Source organism: Pongo abelii, chromosome 5 (assembly GCF_028885655.2).
Source record: "Pongo abelii isolate AG06213 chromosome 5, NHGRI_mPonAbe1-v2.0_pri, whole genome shotgun sequence".
NCBI classification, from domain to species: domain Eukaryota; kingdom Metazoa; phylum Chordata; class Mammalia; order Primates; family Hominidae; genus Pongo; species Pongo abelii.
Genome location: NC_071990.2, coordinates 96,394,657 through 96,407,724, shown reverse-complemented (window position 1 = coordinate 96,407,724; position 13,068 = coordinate 96,394,657). Strand labels below are relative to the sequence as shown.

General features: G+C 36.8%; 1 protein-coding gene across 1 annotated transcript in view; it reads right to left on the bottom strand.

Annotated features, from left to right (window-relative positions):
• The window catches only part of MANEA (mannosidase endo-alpha), a 32,025-nt gene extending 20,626 nt beyond the window's left edge, over window positions 1–11,399 (bottom strand). Inside the window, 2 exon segments of the mRNA NM_001133788.1 lie at window positions 1,572–2,153; window positions 11,291–11,399. Coding sequence (NP_001127260.1) covers window positions 1,572–2,115 — 544 coding nt within the window. The 5' untranslated portion in view covers window positions 2,116–2,153; window positions 11,291–11,399.
• Between the last annotated feature and the right edge of the window lie 1,669 nt (window positions 11,400–13,068).

Below are 13,068 nucleotides of genomic sequence, written 5' to 3'. Positions count from 1 at the left end.
AGTAAATAGAGACAGACACACACATACATATTGACCACACAGAAGTCAATGCTGTCTTAACTGACCCAACCTATTTTATGTCATAATACATATAGAACATAGAAACTAAAGCTCTAAGTATACTATAAAGTTAAATTTTATAAATACTTGAAAAAAGCTAGTCCATACAAGGAAAACAACTCATCTTGCACATATCTGATATAGATTCATAGAATTCTACATTGTTTTGTTCATCAAAGACTCTTGTGTTTCTCTAAATACATATCAGCTCCATGGTGAATTCATGTCTTTATGTAGAGCTAGAAAAATGTAAGAATACCCAATTTCTTGTTCTAGCTCTACTGGTAGAGGCACTAAAAAGATAAATGAAACTGAAACTGGAAGGTTTTACAAAGACTATATTAACAAACTGAAGAATTTTCAGGCACCAAGTTATATTTTTTCTGTAATTCGCCTGTGGGACAATATGGCTCTATCTAAATATATGTAATTGGAGTGCCAGAAGGAAAGGGAAGAGAAAGATGAGAAGAGGTGGGAACAACAATAAGAATCAGTTAAGTTAAAGGGGTGTATTGTAAAAAGGTACAGTTATAAATAAAACAAATGAATAAAATAAGCCAGAAGAAAATATAAAACAGAATAATACACATATGTAATGTAAGAGAAGGAAGAAAAAGAAGGAAAAAAGAAACAGACGTGTGGGACAAATGGAAAATAAACAGAAAAATGGTAGATTTAAAATCATATCATTACTACATTAAACATAAATGAAATAAACAGACATTAAGACTGACAGAATAACTTTAAGAAACAGAAAAGCAGGACCAAATTATGTGCTACGTGCCTAAAATCTGAAACAGCCCAAACACCTATCAACAGGTGAATATAAAAGCAAATTTGCCAAAATCAAACAATAGAAGACTTCTCATCAATAAAAATGACTAAGCTATTGATATAGTTAATTAAGTGCATTTCAAAATATTGTGCTGAGCAAAAGACATACACACATACAAATGCTGAATGACTATTTCCATAAAGTAATAGAACACTCACAACTATTCTCCAGTGATAGAAATCAGATCTGATAGAAATCAGATCCAGCTGATATGTATACAGTTTTCAGCGGTAGGGGAGAAGGTAGGCCTGAATAAAGGAATTATGATGAGACTTTTTGGGCTATAGAAATATTTTACTTCTCGATTGGGGTGGTATTCAAACAGGTATATACTTTTGAGTAACATCAGTGAGCTGAAAACTTAAAGTGGGAAATTCATTGTATTTTATGTAAATCATAATTTAATAAAATTGAGAAAGTGAATTAAATTAGAAATCAACAATATATCCAGAAATGCTCCAAAATTTAAAAATTAAACAATATACACTAAGGGCAGTGTTAAAAGGTGGTTGCCTGGATGTTTAAGATCATACATACAGTTTAATTTGGAGGTATGAGCTTAACAATATAATTAATAATAATGAGAAAATTAACTAGTAATTTAAAGTTACACAAAAAATCATTTATATGCATATATACAGACATAAACACACATATATATATATACAATAATTACCAATTGAAGCTGAGCGCATTTGCCTCATGTGAGTTTCTATGACAGAAGGATCCCGAGAACTGTAACTTCCCAATTCAGGATAAAAGCTGGAGCCAATGTCATCTGGAGGGTTGTGTCTCCCTTGTGGATAATTCTTGGCTATTCTAGGGTCCCAATGCTCTAACACTGGATGATTCCAATGTATATATTTACCATCAAATTGTGGATTTCCATACCAACTGTAATAAAATACATGTAGATAATTGTTCAGAGGTGGTAGTTCATCCAAGTTAAGTTCAGAGGCTTTGGAAGGTTTCATAGTGATTTCAACACTTTTTAAATTCTTCGTATTTGTTTCACTGTTGATTCTGTCACTCTTTTGGAAATCAAAACTTTTCCCTAAATGAATAGTTCGTTGATGAAGTTCTGGAAGAAGGTCAAGTCCAAAAGGAGCTCCAAAAGTAGCTGTATTTGGTCTCAGCATTTTTAAACCCATCATCAGAGAGAAAATAAATAGAATAAAAAGTGCCAAAATGATGCAAGTCCTTCTCCGAAACTTTGCCATGATGACATACTTTAAACTCCAAAATAGTAAGTGTTTTGCTGCAATTTATTGAAAAAAGATAATTAGTAAGTGTTATCAACAGTATTTTCCAATGTATTCAACATGAAAACTAAAATCCATAAATTTCATTACATTGAATAATTAATACTGATTTCATCATATATTGGTGAAATTAAGAAAGTGAAGTAAGGTATTAATTATATCATAATATATAAATGTCTACAATAAGGGTCTATGGCTAGAATGAATGGCAATATTCATTTGGATGTATCACCATGTACATGCCAATTACGTTTAGTCAGACGAACCTTTAGGAAATTTTATTTAAGAAATTAAAATATGTTTTTCATTATTTGAACAGATTATATGTATACTGAATGTAGGAAGGGAACATTCTATGTATGTGAACTAAAATTCTTTTTAAAAATCATTTATTTATGTACTGTAGAGACAAGGTCTCACTATGTTGACCAGGCTGGTCTTGAACTCTTGGGCTCAAGCGATCCTCCTGTCTCAGCCTCACATTGCTAGGATTACAGGTATCAGTCACCACACCCCTGGCCTGAACTAAAATTTTCTAAATCTAAGTGTAAAATTTACAAATCACAGTTAATAAAAAGGAAATACTTACTAGTGTATAAAAAACCCAGTCATTAAGCAGATTTTCCAAAAATTTTTTAACTAACAATTTCATAAAAGGGAAAAATTACACATTTTAAATAACATTTTGAAGTGAAATAGAATCAGACAAAATTTTTTAAATGACAGTAGAGAAAAAAAGAATAATCACAAGTAAGATATTCCCAATTTTTTAAAAAAATTCATTAGGCTGGGCATGATGGCTCATGCCTGTAATCCCAGCACTTTGGGAGGCTGAGGCAGGAGGATCACTTGAGTTCAGCAGTTTGAGACCAGCCTGGACAACCACAGGGAGACCCCATCCCTATAAAAACTTTTAAAAAATTGGCTAGGCATGGTGGTGTGTGCCTGTAGTTCCCCAGCTACTCATGAGGCTGAGGCGGGTGGATTGCTTGAGCCCAGGAGGTCAAGGCTGCAGTGAGCCATGATTGTGCCACTGCACTCCAGCCTGGGTGACAGTGCAAGAAAACGTCTCCAAAAATAAAATTAACTTATGACTCTGAAAATCTTACTGAACAGACATTATAAACAGTAATTTATAACTTCTGAAATGGTATTATATGTGTTTTTGTTTTAGTAAGTATGTTTATGGACATATATTAATGCAGTGCTTCTTGGCTGATTAAGAAAAGACATTATTGTTGTGTGTGTGTATATATATATATGAGTATAAGTATATAGGTACATATACACCGTATGAATGAAATATTCAAGTCTTTTTATATACAATTTCTTATTAGGTATTTGGCACAATGCTGACATTGACTGCTTTATGAGTTCTATGATATGGTACTGTTATTCTAGAGAATTAAGTTAAAAAAGACTTAACTCCAATAGAAAAGACAGACAAGTGAAACTTCCTACAAACTGCTGCTTCTATTCTATTGGGGGAACCCGCCCCCAATATTTCAACATAGGTTCTGTTTTCCAAAAATGTCGACCAGTCTGAGAAATAAGAGAGAGAGTACAAAGAGAGGAATTTTACAGTTGGGCCACTGGGGGGTGATGTCACATATTGGTAGGACCGTGATGCCCACCTGAGCCACAAAACCAGCAAGTTTTATTAAGAATTTCAAAAGGGGAGGGGGTGCAAGAACAGGGAGTAAGTCACAAGATCACATACTTCAAAGGGCAAAAAGGAGAACAAAGATCACATGCTTCTGAGGAAACAGGAGAAAAGGTAAAACAGAACTACTGATAAGGGTCTATGTTCAGCTGTGCACCTATTGTCTTGATAAACATCTTTAACAACAGAAAACAGGGTTCAAGAGCAGAGAACCGGTCTGACCTCAAATTTACCAGGGTGGGGTACCGGAGGAGACCAGGGTGTATCTCAGTCCTTATCTCAACTGCATAGGACAGACACTCCCAGAGCGGCCGTTTATAGACCTCCCCTGAGGAATGCAATTCTTTTCCTAGGGTCTTAATATTAATATTTCTTGCAAGGAAAAGAATTTAGTGATATCTCTCCTACTTGCATGTCCATTTATAGGCTCTCTGCAAGAAGAAAAATATGGCTCTTTTTGCCCGACCCGCAGGCAGTCAGACTTTATGGTTGTCTTCCCTTGTTCCCTAAAAATTGCTGTTATTCTGTTCCTTTTCAAGGTGCACTGATTTTATATTGTTCAAACACATGTTTTACAATCAATTTGTACAGTTAACACAATTATCGTGGTCCTGAGGTGACATACATCCTTGACATACATCCTCAGTTTATGAAGATAAGAGGATTAAGAGATTAAAGTAAGACAGGCATAAGAAATTATAAGAGTATTATTAGGGAAGTGATAAATGTCCACGAAATCTTCACAATTTATGTTCCTCTGCTGCAGCTACAGCCGGTCCCTCCGTTCGGGGTCCCTGACTTCCCACAACATTATTCTACATGTATTTAAGAAACACTAAACTAACCAAGTATATTTATTTAACAGCTAAAATCATAAGAATTATTTTTAAGGTTAATCTTGTTTAATTGTGAATAGTGAAAAATACAAAGAATAATATAAAATAACAGTATAAAAGACATGTCTAGTTTAAAACATATAAAGTAAACATTCAAAAAGAAATCTGCCAGCTTAAAAGCTCCTTTCCACGTCTTGCTTTCCCTCTGAATCACCAGTCCTGCCCTTCTCCCTGCCTAAGGGCAACTGCTTGAATTTTGTGTTTACCTTTACACCTCTTCTTTCTTTATAGTTTTCCCACCACACAAGCATATCTAACTAAAGTTAATTGTATTTTGTCTGTTTCAAACTTTAAGTAAATATGGTGTGTGTACATATATACATTATATATGTATATATGTATACTATATATACAACATGCATACTGTAAATATATCAAGGCATGCAGGTACATACATAAACATGTATATGTGCATATGTACACATACATGCACATATATGTGTATTTACATATTGTGCATTTTATGTTATACATGGATACATGTATGTCATATATATTTATGTATAACTATATATGATTATATATACATAATTAAATGTATTTGAATTTATAAAACTCTTGGGAAACAATATTAATTACTAAATCTTTTCTGACACTTCACCTGGTATCCTAACTCTTCCCCATCTCTGCATTCCATCACATCAGTTCCCTCCCTCTCTAATAAAAAGCTATGTAAATGAACTTTTAGTAAAGGAATAGGTAGACAGGTCTGGAGATTTTGTTTTAATAACTATATACATACTGGCAAAATGTTCCTCCAGAAGATATCTAATTAATTACAAATGGGGACATAATAACAGTGGAAAACCTACCAAAACACCAATTTAAACTAGGGATCAAAATTGACTTTATCAGTTAATTTGGATAAATAAGTATGGCCATTAGTCTCCAGAGAAGCTGTACTGAGAAAAACACAGAATCACTGCTGTGGTACTCTTGTTAAAAATTAATCCAGATCTAATCACGAGGAAGCATGAGACAATATATTAAAGAGAGGATACACACATACACATAAATATATATTCATACATATATGTACACCACATACATACACTATATATAAAATGTATGGCTTACATACAATGCAACATATAAGTAAGGGTGTGTGTGTTTGTGTATAATGGTAAGCAAATGTGGTAAAATATTACCATTTGGTGAATGTGCAGGAAAAGTAAACAGAAATTGTTTGTGCTATTTATCCCAGCAGTAAATTGAAGAATGTGAGCTGTTAACATACCTGCTTATTTCTGGAAAGGGCTAAGTCGCAAAGTCTTTCAAATCCTGCACTACATGACTCTGCGAAGTGAAATTTCTACATGTGAGTTGTGGCAGTCCTGTTGCACTAATAGGTATAAAAGGATGGGCTGGGCGTGGTGGCTCACACCTGTAATCCCAGCACTTTGGGAGGCCGAGGCGGGCGGATCACGAGATCAGGAGATTGAGACCATCCTGCCTAACATGGTGAAACCCCATCTCTACTAAAAATACAAAAAATTAGCCAGGCATGGTGGTGGGCGCCTGTAGTCCCAGCTACTCGGGAGGCTGAAGCAGGAGAATGGCGTGAACCTGGGAGGCAGGGCTCGTAGCGAGCAGAGATTGTGCCACTGCACTCCAGCCTGGGCGACAGAGCAAGACTCCATCTCAAAAAAAAAAAAAAAAAAAAGATGATACAACCATTTTGGCATGCCACTGTAATTTGTTGTCCTGAAATTTGCAAATTATTGACATCACAACAAACATTTCCCGTTGCTTAAAGAAAGGGAAAATTTTGATGAGACATGAAGCAAAAATAATATTTTGGATGTACTATATCAACTATTATGATATATAATATCATATCATCTGTATTAAAGATACACACAGAAGCAAATATACTTAAACATGTAAAATAGTTATATCTGGATGAGACAACAGTGATATTTTCTTACTCTGTTTTCTAAAAGTAGAACATAATACTTCAGAAGGAAAACGTTTGGATAGGTATTCTATAAGGAAAAAAACAATGGTAACGAATGTTGGAAGAGTTACAGAGAAATGAGAAATAACTAACAGATTTATAAATTAGTAAGGCATTGATTTTTGAAATGTTGACTTCAGCTGAATGGTGAGATTCATGAAAGATCAAGATATATAATAAATATGAAGATGTAAATTCAAATCAGTCACACTTAGTTGTGTGATCCTGGGTAAGTCACTTAGCCTTTTCTTAAAAGAGTGTATCTGTTTTGCCTACTGATGAAACTATTCTCTGAATCATGCAAGACAATTTGAAACAGTAATGTTTTAATCAAATAGTAAATACTAATGAATTTATAAATAAATGAAAAGTGAAGAAATATTGGAAACTTTAAAAAACTTCTTAGGTTCATTTTCTGGATATACTCATGAATACAAAGCACAAAATGTCCATTTATGGAAGCTGTTTTTTTTTCTTTCTCTCCTGCCTATGAATGTAATTTCTTAAGCTGATCCTCTGTCTTCTCATTTTACATTACTTCATTCATTCAATTAAAATGTGTGTTTATCACATCATTATAGATGACACACAAGCTCAATTTTAAGAGATGATCTGCTGGCTCTGGCTCAACCTCCATATCTCAATTAAGTTATCTCAACCTAAATAAACACAGATGGGCATTGAGATTTAAAATATGAGCTCTGTAGTTCAAAAGCCTGAGCTCAAATTCCAGCTGTGCCATTTTTTAGTTATCTGACCTACAAAACTGACCTGATCTTTCTGAGTTCCTTTCCTCACCTATAAAATGAGTTATTACTTCACTCATAGGATTTTTGTCAGGATGAAATTAGTTAATATTGTAAAACTCTCAAAATCATGTGGCTTAGTATAAGACTAAATAAATATGAGCAATTGCTTATGATGATGATTAAAGATGGGTGTCCGACAAGCAATTAAAATATAACACATTTTATTCTAAGTGCCTATTCTCTATATGACCAACTATTGAAATACCCGTCACCTTCCAAAGTTGAAATGCTGCCTCTTCTTGATACCTCTCCTGATTCCACAGTGAAAAATACTTACTCCTCATATATTTTATTGTTAACAGTATTTACTTTTTAAATTGTCATTTTTTTTTTTTTTTTTTGAGACGGAGTCTCACTCTGTTGCTGAGGCTGGAGTGCAGTGGCGCGATCTCGGCTCACTGCAAGCTCCGCCTCCAGGGTTCACGCCATTCTCCTGCTTCAACCTCCCGAGAAGCTGGGACCTACAGGCGCCCGCCACCACGCCAGGCTAATTTTTTGTATTTTTAGTAGAGACGGGGTTTCACAGTGTTAGCCAGGATGGTCTCGATCTCCTGACCTCGTGATCCACCCGCCTCGGCCTCCCAAAGTACTGGGATTACAGGCGTGAGCCACCGCGCCCAGCCAAATTGTCATTTCTTATGTATTATATCATGCTGTGCATTTATCTTTATATCACCTAGTAGATTGCTCCTTAAGTTTCAGAAATGGAGTCTTTATCTTCACATTCTAGTAGAGTATAACGTATCTTTCACATAGTGTTCATCAAGTGTTCAGCTTTAAAAAAGTTAATTTCTGGCTCTGCTGTTTCATTGGTATTTAGGCAGTGTATATATATATATACACACGTATATATACATATACACGTATATATACATACATATATATGTATTTAGGCAGTGTATATATACTTATATATACATATATACACATACATACATACTATATACATATATACGTATATGTACATACGTATGTATACAGTATGTATGTGTGTATATACGCATGTGTATATACGCGCGTGTGTATACGCGCGTGTGTATACGCGCGTGTATACGCACATGTGTATATATGCGTGTGTGTATATATACGCGTGTATACGCATGTGTGTATATATACGTGTATACGCGTGTGTGTATATATACGCGTGTGTGTATACGCGTGTGTGTATATATACGCGTGTGTGTATACGCGTGTGTATATATACGCGCGTATATATACGTATATATACATGCGTATATCTGTGTGTGTGTGTGTATATATAGACTACTGACCATATACACACTTGATAAGTTTACAGTGTATACTAAACATATTATAAAGAATGATAAAGATCCAATAATTTTAAAAATCCAATTTAATAAGAAAAATCATCTCCAACACTGCAAAACCACAACGACCCTGGAGATGCCTAAAATGTCTGATCTCGCAGGAAAGGGGTGGAGGAACTAATTTAGCTTCAATAAAAGAAAAGTTTTATAAGTCACCATACAGAAAAAATTAGAAGTTTATTGCAGATATATGTTTCCAAAGCAGGGACCTACTCAAGGTATTGGCTACTGAAAATCTGTTTTCTCCTCAAAAGGCTGTTTACATTACTCATACACAATAGGTTCTTTTGAACCTATAGCTTCTATTTTTTGAGTTTTGTGCTTTTAATCCTTTGAAATGCTGACTTGAAGCTTAGTGATGTCTAATAAAAAATTATTGGACATATCCAGCCAGCTAAGAGACCCCGAGAGATTCAGAAGCAGGGTGGTATGAATTAGTACTTCAAAAATTATTTGCTTTTATCATGTAACTCACAAAAGCCAAAAAGACTTCCCTTTTAATTATTATTAACTAAATTACATCACACAGACTTCTGGTGCTTTTTTAAAAAAATATATTTTCTTCTAATTTTATTTTGTATGAAGCCACTGGAGATAAATATAACTCAATACTAGAAGACACATCTGGAACTTTCAAAATCAGTTTCAAAAATCAATCCTTGCCCAGGTCAGTTTTATTGTAAACACTTGTACCCTCTGGTTAACAGAAATTCAGTGAGGTTTAGTTTTTTTTTTTTTTTTGAGATGGAGTCTCACTCTGTTGCCAGGCTGGAGTGCAGTGGCGCCATCTTCGCTCACTGCAACCTCCACCTCCCAGGTTCAAGCGATTCTCCTGCCTCAGCCTCCAGAGTAGCTGGGACTACAGGTGCACACTACGACGCCCAGCTAATTTTTGTATTTTTAGTAGAGTCAGGGTTTCACCATGTTGGCCAGGATGGTCTCTATCTCTTGACCTCACGATCCACCCGCTTCGGCCTCCCAAGTGCTGGGATTACAGGCGTGAGCCACCGCGCCCGGCCGCAGAATTTTTTTTAACCTCATTTTACAAATGAAGCTGAGCAGTTGGTAACTTTTTCAAAAATCTCTGGGCCAGCAAATGGCCAAGAAACCAATCCAAGGTTAATCACCTAGCAAGGAGCAGATCGAGTCTGGCTCAAGAACTCAAGTTCTTGTCCATGCTATTCTGCCTTCCTTCAAGGTATTAGACAAATCAAATTTAGAGGATACACCACAGTTATTTTTGTGACATAAGATGAAAGCTGCTGCTATATGGTTATGTTTTCAATTAAGGATTATGTACCTAATAAACAATGATTAACTGTTACCTACTCCATAAACTGTGCCCAAACTTAATCTAAAGACAGCTTATTCTATTTTATGATCATACATTCACTATTCATCACAAGAATAACTGCAATGGCTCTGGAAATGGTGTTTTCATTGTTGTGATTTTTTGTTTTGGGGGGTGTTTTTCTGCATTGAGCCTGAAAATCCACAAAGTCACAGCACTCCTGTTTTTTTCAGGTGTGATACACCTGAAATAGATGTATTGTCATGAAAGTGATTTGCAAACAACGTAACACAGTATCACCAATATCTAGGTTTTACTTTATATTTTTGTTTCAAACTACTGCCTCAATACTTTAACGTGAACAGCCTATTCCAGTCTCATTTTTCTTATTTTCAAGTTCATAATCAACATTATCCCCTCCTTGTTGTTGTTTTACAGCACTTCCACATTTTCTCCTAACACTTATCCGTAGGGTCTTGCAACAACAAAACCAAAGTTATAACTGCTTGTACTTCAAGTTGCTTCTTTGGAAAAAGGAACAACAAAAACACTAATAAAGCACTGTTGCATCCCCAGACTTAGCAAAGGCTAAGAGTCTAAGATGACAGTGCCAAACACGTTAACAGGTGAACTGAAAAACCATCTCTAGCGGCCTCGCCATCCGGCGGTCTCCTCCCGATGCCCAGAGGCGCTGAGAGAGGCGACAGCTACCTTTCCGTTGCACCCTGAGCCCAGCAGGCCTCGGTCCTTCCACTCTCCCGGTCGGCTCAAGGCCCAGAGGCAGCCTGGGGGCACAAGGAGAAGGTGCTGAAAAAGGCTTCCATCCGACCCGAAATTTCCAACTTGTCAGGGAGACAAGGAAAATCCGAGGCGACAGGAGGTACCGTTTCAAAGAGGAGGCGGCGACGACGCCGGTGAGGTGGGGATAAAGCAGTGTAAAAGGCAGTAAAACTAACGCAGACTAAAACAGGCGTAAGAGTGACAGCGTAGGTTAATCCAGGGGGCTACAGGCTCGCCGCTGGGCGCCACCAGCGCCTGCTAGAGGGGCGCCGGGTCAAAGGGCGCCCGGAGGAAAGCGGCCACCAGATTGGCTGGCGGGCGAGCGCGCAGGCGCCGGCGGTGGACCTCGTGCCCGCCGCCGCTGCTGGCGCCGCCGCCTCTAAGGGGTCGGAATCCTGCAGCTACTCACCAGGGTCGGGTAATTTACTTCTTGCAAGGACTCGGCCAGAGGAGAGGTTGAGACCGCGAACATAGAACTGACTGCCGCCGCGCCCCGAGCCCAGGCAGCCCCTCCTCCCCGAAGGCGTGCGCACAGCGTTCCGGGAGCTTTCAGGGGCGGGACGGGCGCGGGCGCGGGGGCGGGGGCGGGGGCGGGGGCGGGGTCACGGATCGGGCGGGGCTCGGGGTCTTCCGGAGCCTCCGGTCGCCGGTTTAAGACTAGGGCGGGAGCGGCGCGGAAGAAAGAGAGAATTGCGTTTTGGGGCGTTCTGTAAGAGGGGAAAGACGTGTGGATTGGAGTCAGACTGCACTCCTGCCTTATTTCTGCAAGTAGAACTCACTGCCCTTAGAAACGGTCTTCTGAGGCTCTGTTGGGAGGCTCTGTGTTACAAAGGACACTTTTTTTTTTTTTTATGTGAAACATTCAGAAGTTGCTTCCATCAAGTGCTTCACGAGTACACTGGTTTTCAAACTTTTTAAGTTGAGGAACTGTTTTGATTTTTTTTAAAATAGAACTTTACTTGGAAGTCCAAGGTAGGCAGATGCAGATGGCGTTTTTAATTTGCGAATGTACTCTATAAAATCACATCTGTACTGAAGTACTAGAAATAATTGAGGATAAGTCAGATGTGAAGAGCAAGAACTTTTGAAATAGGATTACAACTGAAGGTTTCCGTCTTACATTAGCTTCAGAAAACAAGAAAATGCTATCTTTTGTTTGGTTACATAGTAACAGGAAGTCCTTAAGCTAGAACTTGCTGATGTGAACAGTTTCATAAGGGCTCTCTTTAAAAAGATTTTGTACACCAATCGAGAAATATACATATGAGTATATCTCATGTGCATATCTTAAAGAAGAATGAAAAATGCGCAGGTACCCACTACAGAGGTTAAGAAAAAAAAGAAAAATGCCAGTATTTTTGAAGCCTTCTAGAAAGGCCTCTTTAAAAGCATCTCCTTCCTTCCATTCACCATTATGCTGAATTTTATATTACTCATTCAGTTGTATTTCTGAAAATAGTTACATATGTACGATTCCCTAAAAATACTATTTTTCTAGTTTTATATTTTACATGTGAGTCATTCTTCATTTTTCCCCTTTTTTCACTAATTTAGGTTTTGAGAGGTTTTGAGATTCGTCTGTATACAAGTCCATTTCCCATTAACTAGACTGGCACATCGTTACCTTTATGCTATTGTTAGACTTTTTAAGTTTTTGCTGACAAGAGCATCTGATTGCTCTTTTAATTTGCATTTTCCCTTTTGCCAAAGCCTGTTCTTAATTTTATCTCATTTTTTATTAAATTGCTTGCTTTTGAAAATTATTTTGTAGATAATATTTATTTTTTCTAGTTTAATTCTCTCTTGTAAGTTACATGTGTTGCAAATGTCTTCTCTTAGTTTATGGACTGTCTTTCCAGTTTTTATGATGTTTCTTGATTGCCAAAAGCTTTATGCTTCAGTATACAGCTTTTGGAATTTAATAATATTTTACATTTTAATTTTATGCTTTTTGCTTTCTTGCTTACAAGATTTTTCCCAACATAAGATCAGAAACTATTCTTTCTTCTACAAGTTTAAAAGCTTAATTGTAGCAATTTTAGACACAGAAAGGACAAATAATAACATAATGAACACCCATGCACTCAACTCTATGTATTAAAACATTTTGCAAACCCATCCTCCTAATGATTCTGGTCTAAAATTGCCTTAACTATACTTGGCTCTTTACTCTTTCATTGAAATTTT